Below are 12088 nucleotides of genomic sequence, written 5' to 3' on the forward strand. Positions count from 1 at the left end.
AAAACCATGTTTGCCATTAACACCAGCCCAGCTTACGTCACCGATAATCCCAGGGATTCCGTCGTATCCAGGGAAACCTTTCTCACCTATCTCGCCCGGGAAGCCGACAAAACCTGTAAGTAATGAATATACACGAAATAAGATTGCACAATTATAAAAGACAAAAACAATTAGGAAAGGAATAACTTCTATAATAATCGTTCCTGTGTCTGGTTTAAAGGCTATTATTTTGAGTGTTTCCATATACAAGGAATACTAAGGAAACATAACTACCTTAATAAAAAGACGAACACTTAACAGCAACGACATGTCAAGAACAGGAACAATTGGCCATCCAGAACTTCGTTGAACCTTTTTAGTTGATATAACTATTTATATACAGTTTTAGGTTGTAGTGGTATCATACATTCATAAAACTTTACTCAAGATTTAAAGTAACAAATCGGCTCCAATACCTGGTGGTCCGGGCCAGCCAGGATGCCCGTATGGACCTGGTGGGCCGCGTAAGCCTGGGTTTCCACTGGTGCCTTTGTTACCTTTCTGACCTCTAGATCCGATTCTGCCTGGTGGACCTTGGTGTCCAGGGGTACCTGACGAGCACAAAATAGTCAGAGCTATCGATGATGCAGGATGGTTAAATTTAATTTAAAGCCATTTTAACGATGTAAGACCGCGAGCACATACTATTTAACGAAATTGAATGCACATATCACGATGGAAGACCGCGAGAACATACTATTTAGCGATACTTTATGCACATATGATGATGGAAGTCCGCGAGATCATCATATTAAGCGATACTTTATGCACATATGATGATGGAAGTCCGCGAGTACATCATATTAAGCGATACTTTATGCACATATGATGATGGAAGTCCGCGAGTACATCATATTAAGCGATACTTTATGCACAGATGATGATGTAAGTCAGCGAGTACATCATATTTAGCGATTCTTTATGCACATATGATGATGAAAGATCGCGAGAACATCTTATTTAGCGAAACTTAATGCACATATGATGATGGAAATCCGCGAGTATATCATTTTTAACGAAATTTAATGCGCATATTATGATGGAAGATCGCGAGTACATCATATTAAAAGAAAAATTTAATGCACATATGATGATGGAAGATCGCGAGTACATAATATTAAATGAAATTTAATGCTCATATGATGATGGAAGATCGCGAGTACATCATATTTAACGATATTTAATGCACATATGATGATGAAAGATCGCAAGAACATCATATTTAACGAAACTTAATGCACATATGATTATGAAAGACCGCGAGTACATCATATTCAACGAAATTTAATGCGCATAGAATGATGGAAGACCGCGAGAACATCATATTTAACGAATCTTAATGAATCATATGATGATGAAATACAACGAGTACATCATATTAAGCGAAACTTAATGCGCAAAGGATGATAGAATACCGCGAGTACATCATATTTAGCGAATCTTAATGCACATATGATGATGCAAGATCGCGAGTACATTATATTTAGCGAAACTTAATGCACATATAATGATGAAAGATTGCAAGAACATCATATTTCACGAAACTTAATGCACATATGATGATGGAATACCGCGAGTACATTACATCATATTTAGCGAAAATTAATGCACATATGATGATGGAAGACCGCGAGTACATCATATTTAGCGAAACTTAATGCACATATGATGATTAAAGACCGCGATTACATCATATTTAGCGAAACTTAATGCGCATATGATTATGAAAGACCGCGAGTACATCATATTAACGAATCTTAATGAACAAATGATGATAAAATACCACGAGTACATCATATTTAGCGAAACTTTATGCACATATGATGAGGAAATACCACGAGTACATCATATTTAGCGAAACTTTATGCACATATGATGATGAAATACAACGAGTACACCATATTTAGCGAAACTTAATGCGCATAGAATGATGGAATACCGCGAGTACATCATATTTAGGGAAACTTAATGCACATATGATGATGGAATACCGCGAGTACATCATATTTAGCGAAACTTAATGCGCATAGGATGATGGAATACCGCGAGTACATCATATTTAGCAAATCTTAATGCACATATGATGATGAAAGACCGCGAGTGCATCATACTTAACGAAACTTAATGCACATATGATAATGGTAGACTTTAGGATACATTGAAATCAGTGAGCTATATAAAAACGTTTTATTGATATTATTGTATTTGATAGTTGGGTTCCTCTAAAACAGTAGTTTTTACCTGGGGGCCCGGCTTGCCAACAAGAAGTCCAAGTCTATGATCAACTACCCCTCTCTTACGTCGGCTAAGAACTGAAAAAGCGAAGCAAAAGTTAGTCGAATGGTAGATTAATCTGATTTAAAACCATAGCATTATCTTAGCTCTACCGTTAGCTGTTCAGTGCGCCTCCCTCAAATTTATTGGTAAATGAAAAACAACATAGAGCATTAACTACTAAAAGTAAATCCTGGATGGGAGGTCCTCCGCGTGGAAGCACTAACTCCTTTCAAAATAAAAAAGTCTCGATTTGATAGATACTGTTCATTGCCATTAACTAAATATAGAGCATCGCCAATGCCACCTAGCATCGGCCTTTAAAACGGTAATCATTATGACAAGGATCTCGTAGGACAAAGACAAAAATAAGTGAACTACGGACCGGGTACGAACTTACAAAGTAAGGATTGATTTTGTACATAGCACTTAAGGCCAGTTGAAGTGAAATGAGGACATATTCTTGACGAGAGCCTGCGGTAGAACACAATCATATTGATGGTGGTGATGTTTTTTTTAAAGAAAGACACAATGATGTAGTTTTTTTAACAGTTTTGGAAGGTGTGCGTTATCCAATCTTGAATTTGTGTGCGAGTATCTGATTCAATGGAATGTTCTGTTCATTATATTTATATTAATACACACTCCATATGCCTTCCCCCATCCCCTTTATCCATTGCTTCACAAACATACAGCAGTATAACGCACTGGGCATTAAAATTCCGTTTCATTATCTCATTAACCGGTTGATTTAAAGTCATAGAGAATGTAGTTTCTGTTGTTAATTGCAGACATGAACAACGAACGCTCCACCTCACATACGCAAGCATCATATGTGCACACAATTGTACCTTGAAAACATATCTTAACGCTTGATTTAAATAAATTATCATAAAAATCGATAATAGGACGAATGCATTCGGAACTCCTCGGCCATTTTCGCGAAAACAACCTCGGATGTATGCCGGTACATTAGTTTAAGTTACTACGCGATCTACCTGCAGCGGACTTACACATACCAGTTTCTGACTATGTAAACCGTCCACATACATCCGAGGTTGTTTTCGATAAAAATGGCCGAGGAGCTCCGAATGTTAGTTTCGAGAAAATTGGCCGAGGAGCTCCGAATGGGACGAATAAACAGATTCTCGTCACATAGGTGTTATGTCCCGTCATTAAACGTCTTTGTCTTTTATCAGTAACGATTGCTATTATTTCTGGTATCGAAAGTTTCGATTAGTTAAACTGATGAACTGTGCATATTTGATAAGTGGATTATCAAAAAGAAATTCCATCAAAGACTGAGGCATGGCATATCCATGACTGACCCGGTTGACCTGTGTAACTGGAAATGACGTCATCATGAACTAAGCGAAATAAGAAAAAACGTGAATAAAGTAAAAACATGAGATATCGTTGTTGACTCCGGTTTTGAACAACAGTGCTATCACTTCGAAATCGTCTCTGTGAATCTTTTATCCATGAAGCGGGTTGTACACATAAATATCAGTGCACGAACACGCAATTCAAATTCCATTGGTCGTAAAACTCATTACGTATAAATATAATAAAAGCAATATTTTTTAGAAAAAAATAAGCACACTTTGGAACAGTTCACTTTTTTGTGACCATGACAGTTTAATGAAAAAAACACACGATATAATTACTTTCAATTCCGGTAAAATTAGTTCAACGCACGTTTGTCGCAATACGTCTTAATCAAGGTAAGAATAAACAATTGCGGTAGTGTCATTTTTTCGCCTTTATCAAAGCATTCCCCTAAATCCATAAACATACGCAACAGACTCATGAAAATAAATAACCGCCTTTCAAAAGATATTCCAGGAGGCAATGTCCACCTTTTATTGCCGTAAATGAACTGTTTTTTCAAACCGAGGCTTCTGTGTTTATTACTAAGATTTCGTTTCATGCTTCGCTTCAAAAGGATATCACTTCCATAACTGATAGTAAGATATGTTGTACATTTGATACAAGAAAGAAAAACAACTATAACGTTCTACCTTTTTCCTTATTCCGTTTTACTTCCACCATATGTTGTTCAGGTGTTTCTATTTTCAGTTTCCATTCCTGAATCTCATGCTCTTCTTCTGATAGTTTTTCTACTAAAGCTGTAGTCTTTGCTTCAAACCCTGTCGATACTGTATTAGCATTTTCGATATTCAATGAAAAACTCCCGCATAAATAAAACGAAAACAAACTAAACGGCTAACAACACACTACATATATCCATACTGAGTGCTTGCGTTTGATCCAGCGAAAGAGAACAAGTAAACTAAATTGCTGAAATAAATAAGTCGGTTAAATTTATATGGGAATATAGATGCTTTGATGTGGCGTTTAACGGAGAGGCGATCGGTATCTTAGGGAACTAATTCGATGTGAATCTGCGAGGAATTATCCCATTCTTAAATTGAGCGTATGTGGAAATTTAACTTTGAAGTTGTGTTGTCTTAACCTTTATATACACTAATGTAATAACACTTTTTTATTGTTCGCTCTATGGCAACATTGGTCGGGATATATATAATCAATAACTTTATTGACAGCCTTCAACATAGAACGTATGGACAGTATGTAAAACGTTCGACACATCTACACTTTTATTCATCTAAACTCATGTCACAAGTACATGACAAAAACATGAGAACATATAAACACATTAAGTCATTGCAAACACTATATACATGAAAGATAAAAAATAAATCAGTAAACATTTTATGTTTCATTATATGAGTAACATTTAGATAATTACAAACGTCAGCTTACTTTTATGCAGAATAAAGAGTCAATCAAATATTTACCAAGGGTGGAACACATTATTTTACATTTCTCAAACTAAAATTAACAACAATATGCTTCAGGAATCTACATGATATAATCAATTTGATATTATTATCATCAGGTTTGGTCCGAAATAGTTCTGAAGTTTTATACATTTGTATAACGATATAATCGTCTTTCAATAAATATGTTTTCTATACTCAGCAAAATAGTTACATTTAAAACCTGGTGTAATACAAGATTCAAGATTCAAGATTCAAGATTTATTTACAAAATATCCAGAAGGCCATAGCCCATGTGGACAAATATAAAAACCTGGTGTTATACATCACCAATACAGTTTTCATCGCAAAATCTACATCTTTAGCCATTCAGTATTTGGAAATTCATGACTTTCTCTGATATAAATCATATCATTTTTAGTAAATATAGATGTGATTTGTTTTAACCATTGGAGTTTATTCTTTCTAATTTTATTAACATATACATATATCTACGAAGCATCGCATTCAACACAGACACTGGAAGTTTTATACAAGTCTGGATTATAAGTTTTGACCATAAACTGATCATTGTGTGTCGATATCTATTTACAATGGTTGAATACCACTTCTCTATAATCCACACAATCACTTCTTTTAACATTTTGTGTACATGTTCCATTGTTTTGTTCTTTTTCTAATACATAATTACCACCATAACCCATCCTCTTATTACAGAAAAAAATACAATTGATTTTACAGTAGTCAGTAGATAAACATATATGTCTTCCTTTTTACTGAACAAAATATAGTTTTTGTTGCTTGTAAACAATACGATCTTTAGCTTTACAAAAAAATATAACCTTAACATTTAAATTTAGACATTTCATCAATTTTGTGAAGGTAAATCAAAGTAAATTATTATCTATGTGAGTTTGTTTTCATAATTTCCAGTTTCACAGAGACTGAGAACGGTAGTCTTAAGTTTACATAATCTTAGCCATGTTAATAACTAGGTAAACACTTTCGAAACACATCAGCTATACAGTATGTGGAACACACAGTCTATACTTCATAACACAGATAATTCACTGCCGCCTAAAGCTCAAAATGCAATCAAACACAACAAAATTCAGTTTAAACCAGGAAATCGATCTTCAAGTGATGAACCTTTCTTGTTGATTTTTCTGTTGCCTCAACGTCAATTTCTGTTCCTCCAAAGATGAACCTTACAATTACCTCTCTGTCTTTTCCGCTGCGGGATAGAGGGATGGTAAGATTCCCAACACAAGTACACCCTGGATCTATTGTATACATGGGGTTCTTCTCATATGTAATAAAAATGGGAAAGACAATTGAGCTTTGGTCTGATTCCTATACTAACATAACGCCGTTTAAATTGGGTCTCACCAACCTTTAGTTTCTGTCCAATTTCTATATGCTTCAAAAAAATATCGGTGCATCGGGCTTTTCCTTCATAATATTTCTTTTTGGTCACATCGTGTTTGGTTGCATCGAAAGGAGAGGTCGTTTCAACACCGTAAGTCCGTTGGCTAATACGTTCTTTGATAGCTTTTGTGTTGTGCCCAAATATTACAGCCCCTTTCAGTACTGCCAGGCTTGCTTCCCGTGGAACAATTCTTTTTAGAACTCCGAACTCTTTGCTCACAGCGTGTTGAAGCATAGGCGATTCGGAAAATCCACCTACCATCAAAATAGCTTCTACACCCCTGTTTACTGGCAAGCTTAGAATGTTCTTCAAGTGCCCAACAGTGCTTGAAACACATGTTTCGAAAAACCGTCTGGCAACGCTAGCGTCGATCTTGACCTTTTCGTTTGTCATTGACACCTTATAACAGTAAAACAGATTTTTGAAGAAATCATGTTTAATTAATAATTGTCTAGTATAATTTGTTTAATATTTGAGTCAAAAAATCAGACTTCTAAAAAAAGTATTGGTAAGTATTGGAAACTGTATTTTCTTTTTCATTGTTATATTTATGTATTGCCTGATCGTGAATGATAATGACTTGCATATTAATACATAATTGAAAAGAACAAACAATTCTTACAAATTCATTTTACGACAAAATATATAAGTAGACACCATGTAACAGTAGAACAAGTATCAAGGATTTACCGAAGAGGCGTAATACGTGTTCTTGATGAGGTCACACAAGGCTCGTCCCTGTCGTTTCTCTATCAAGGTACACAGGGACAGAAGAAGGGGTATAATCATCTTGCTGTCCTTGTCTGGAGAAATGGACCGCTTCTTGTTTTCGAATCGACGAAACAAATCAATGAAATCGTACAAGTGGTTTCGCTTTAAATCGGCCATGGCGTCGAACCCTGCACACGAAAATAATATTTTTTGTATGATTTACGAACTGTAAAACAATGATATTAAGAATATTTCTATTCATTTTTATTGAAATGCTATCAAAATTGTGGTCTGAGCTTTATCAAACTTGATCACACTTCAAATGGCAACAAACTTTTGGGTTAAGAGTTGAATTTATTCTTGGAAAGTATTTCTTGAATCGATTTTTTTATTAACAATAAAGTCAATCTTCATTTATGTTAAGCAAAATAAAAATCAACTTTTCTCCAAGACAGAATGACCAAATATATTAAGACTTTTAGGATGTCTTCTTCAGTTTATATGAAACCAAAATACGTAAATACAAATAAATAAGTTTTTGTTATTGAATGAATTACCATACTGTTCTCAATAGAACCTTTCTTCTGAATCACTGACGATGATTTATGCTGGTTCAGTATAAATGTATGTTCTAAAATACCATATGCGTTGTTTAAAAACATCATCTATGTTACCTGCAATGTCATTGATGAAACCTTTGAAGGCTTCGTCGACCTTAGTTCCACCCCACGCACCGCCGCTCGCCTTGTACAGTTCCTTTACCTCCATCGAACGCAACACTCCATGGACGGTGATATCTATTGTCCCACCTTAAGTTATAGAATATTTCCTAATTTCTATACATTGCAACATGCCATTATGTTTTCACTTAAGAATGTAGCTCCTTAAGGTATACGAGACACAAATACGCGGATTCTGGATGCCTAGTGACCCCAAAAAGTGGTATCATTCTAATGGGATTTTAATGTACAGCAAGTATATGTAGACATTATACTGTACATCGTTTTACAAACACGTTACTTTCACCTCTAAGGGCTTCAAAACTGGTCATTGCACGTCCGATTTTATTGTTGTTATTAAGAGCAAAAGAAAAAAAAACTTTAACCAAAATTATCAATAAAGTTGTTTATTTAAGATGTAAGGAATTAGTTTTTAATTTAACTTATTAGTGAATGGAGCTATCCGAAAACTAACTTATTTGTTGGCCGGATGCTTTAAACGAAACCACCACCAAACGGAACAGAAGTAGGAAATTGAACCACATTAATAAAAAAATCTTATACTCGTTATTTATTTTTATTACTATTACTACTGCTAAAGGATTATATGGCTTTGCGTAGCATGAAAACATTTTGTCAATTCAAGGTAAATGAGGTTCCGGCTTCGCGATTATCTGAGCATTGACAAATGTATTTATACACACATGAACCGCCTTTTAAAAATATTTAATGTTTACAACTGAAATACCATGCACGCATATAAGGAACGAAAAAAAGGAGTGTAAATATTACACAAATATTACTATAACTTCTACAACATGTTCAAGTACATCTACCATTACCACTGCTTTTATTCCAGCAAAAATGTTTAAATTTTATTTAAACAATGCATATAGTATGCTAACAGACTCTTTCGCGTTCTCCTTAGATCAGTTTTGTAAGCTCCGTTTGAATAGAGGGGTTACGGAACCTGCTGTTACGAGTACGATCTACCTGATTGCTACGTACATTATCCAAAAACATACCAGCGTGTATTTTGTACCTAGAAAACATGTGAATTATTTGATGCACATCCTATTGGTACAAATATGCTTGTGCAAGGTGAACTGCAATGGCATCAACACAATCCCAAGAAAGAAAAATTATGTCAGCCATCCCTTTGCGTAAAAAAGAGAGGGTTTGCAAATGACTTTAAATGCCAACATCCAATTATACTGAAATCGGTACGTATGAGCAGTGTTCGACTAACTCCTTATGATAAGGTGCGTTACATTTCATTATTTGATCAAATATTAATTCATGAAAAGGTATTTAAAATGTCCTCACGTATACTCGAAGATACTTCATAATATTACTCATATTGCTTAACTCTCCATTCAGCTACCAGTACAGATAGAAATTGCAATTGCTTAACACGTTGTATTTATGCTTAAATAAAAACTCACTTTGTACGAGCCTATTCAAACCGGTGTTTAAAGTTCCCATGCCTTTGGTATCGGCAGGACGTTTTAAATTTGTACACTGTACACATGGGTGTTAAAAACAAGTTATCGCCTAAACGTTCATATTTAAGTAACGTTTCGTAATCTCTCCAAGTTGAGAGCAAGGAAAGGACAAATTGGGGCATAAGAAAGAAATATTTACTCTAGGATTCATATTAGAACGGATTAAAGCGAAGCTAAGACAAAAGACACATTTGGTTGTACGAAAACGATACTGAGTCATGTTGGAACAGTATGTGCAGGTCCGGGGCTACTGTTTTTATGGCATCTGCCTGTTATACCTCCCGCATCCAACACCAGATATCTCTGTCCAGCTTTCGGTATGCCGAGCGACGTTTTATTTCCGCTTCGTTCAACCGGTAGGTGGCGACAAAACAATGACGCTGCCTCTGGTTCTAGAGCAACAGTGAGACTTGTTTCTTCGATACCAGCCTTCAGGAAAAACGCATATTAGTGAATGTGCTAAAGCACTAAACATAATACAATTCTGCACGCATTGTACTTATATTCAAAATTAATGCGTTGCTCAACGTTGATAATAATATTAGATAAAAATGTTTATCATTCAATATATTCGTACAATATACCGCATTGCCCTATCGAAAAGATAAAGGACGACGATAAATCAGATGTTTTCAAAATTGATCAATGAAAGAATACAGTGTATTTTCGATCTATATTTACAAATTATTTAGGAATTTTTTCCTTTCTTAACGAAATGCTTATAAATACATATCTCCTCTCATGTCCCCTCCATACCACATTGTATTGAGTGTTTTTGATAATCGATTAAAAGTTCTAAAAATACTCAAATTGTGTTAAAAGCTCTTTATCATTTGTCTATTTATCGTTTATGGCTTTTGAATACCTGTTTAGCGGCTTCTCTCATAAACTGTTTGGCAGCATTAGTCCCAGATTGCTGGCACAGTCAACACCCAGTGTATCTCATTCTCTCGTATTGTGCCAGAAATTTTGTCGTTTGAAATTCGCCAAAGGTCGTCCTTGAGCCATCTTCAATTCATTAAAAGTAGTATTGTTTTGTTCTAGTTATTAACATATTCAAAAATGTTAACCTGCATTAAACAATTCTACTTTAAATATAAAGATTTATTACGACTCGTCTAATGTTCTTGACAGATATACACCATATGTTTTGTTAGATATACATCGTACGTGTTCTACATATACGAACAGATATAAACCATAAACCCTTGACATATATAAACCGTATATTCTGGACAAATATAAACCGTATATTCTTGACAGATATCAACCGTTTATTTTTGACATATTTATCTTATATATCACTGCTATTAATCTGTTCTATCAACACCCCGAAATCTTAAGATCAATTGAAAGTGCAGTCATTCAATGAAGGGCAGATATGTGTAGTAAAAAAAACTAATAATATGTTTTATATAGTTACGACGACCGTACACAATAGAGAAAGAGAAACTAGCGAGAAACTTAAAACAACAACAACATTTATATACTAGTTGTTTTACAATTTTAAAGAATAAGAACCATGATCCTTGCAGCCACCAGAAAAGCATCCTTTCATAATATCCCCTGTACATTTAAACATCGCTCAATATAATTCCCCCCAAAAAATTAAAACGTAATGCTTACATGATACATTAATTTAATGCAATATAATTGTTTACATGTTCTAGCACCGGTAAAACTTTTATAAAGACTTGTTAACATTTTAATGAACGTTTATTTTTCCAAAGGTTAAAGTTAGAAATATTTTCCTTACATACAAAATAAATGCGAGAACATCATCAATAACTTTCTCTAAGACTCTATAAGAATCATTTTAATTCTATGTTTTCTATACATTTAATAAATAGAAAAATCTAAAACTTTCTGAAGAAAAAAAAAAAAAACATGCTAAAAGTAGCAGAGGAGAAAACATACTATTTTTATTTTAATGAATCTAGCTGACTTTACAGATAAGACCCAGTATATTAACCATTAAGTAGTGAATTTTTAATGCATATATTCAGGTTACAGTGTTATTTGATATAGAGGCACCCACATTTAATATGTCTGTGCAACTATTTGGCTTACTTGATCGATAGTGCAAACACAGTTTTTGCAGATAGATAACGACTATTTTCGTCTTGAATGACCATATCCCGTTCGATTTTCTGAAACAAAATGAGAGTACATCAAATTAACATAGATAGGTAGTTTGTTTTAACGAGTCGCTTGGAAATATTTTAAGTGATACATTTTGTTAAATCAGAATTTTTCAAACGCTTTCGATTCGTGTTGAAACTTTGATTGTTTTTGGATACAGCTATTTCAATCAGCCATGTTGCCGACATGTTGATGCGAAATACTAGCATTCTATGTCAGTGTTTGTTTCATCGATATATTTTACAAATTTATAAAAAAATCATTTCAAGTTTTAAATTTATTGTACTCAAAACAAGTGGACAAACTTCAAATTAATACATTACGATATGACACAATCATTGAATGGTAAAACGTCAAATGCCTGATATCAAATTACCCATTAAGTTTTGCCTAATATTGATTGTAATCAACATGATCAAGTTATTTACGTATGGCGATTTCTATAAAGTAAGTCATGAATAAACT

At 34.2% G+C, this 12088-nt stretch overlaps 1 protein-coding gene across 1 annotated transcript; it reads right to left on the reverse strand.

Moving 5' to 3' along the window:
• Nucleotides 1–86: 86 nt before the first annotated feature.
• On the reverse strand, nucleotides 87–11811 carry LOC128227448 (heat shock 70 kDa protein 12A-like). The gene is made up of 10 exons (XM_052938004.1): nucleotides 11782–11811; nucleotides 10347–10397; nucleotides 9760–9910; nucleotides 7932–8066; nucleotides 7237–7445; nucleotides 6507–6945; nucleotides 4335–4472; nucleotides 2281–2351; nucleotides 456–590; nucleotides 87–113 (listed from the first exon to the last, which is right to left on the reverse strand). Exons 1-10 carry the CDS (start codon nucleotides 11809–11811, stop codon nucleotides 87–89), a joined length of 1386 nt encoding a protein of 461 aa, XP_052793964.1.
• Nucleotides 11812–12088: the final 277 nt, after the last annotated feature.

Source organism: Mya arenaria, chromosome 1 (assembly GCF_026914265.1).
Source record: "Mya arenaria isolate MELC-2E11 chromosome 1, ASM2691426v1".
Lineage (NCBI taxonomy): Eukaryota > Metazoa > Mollusca > Bivalvia > Myida > Myidae > Mya > Mya arenaria.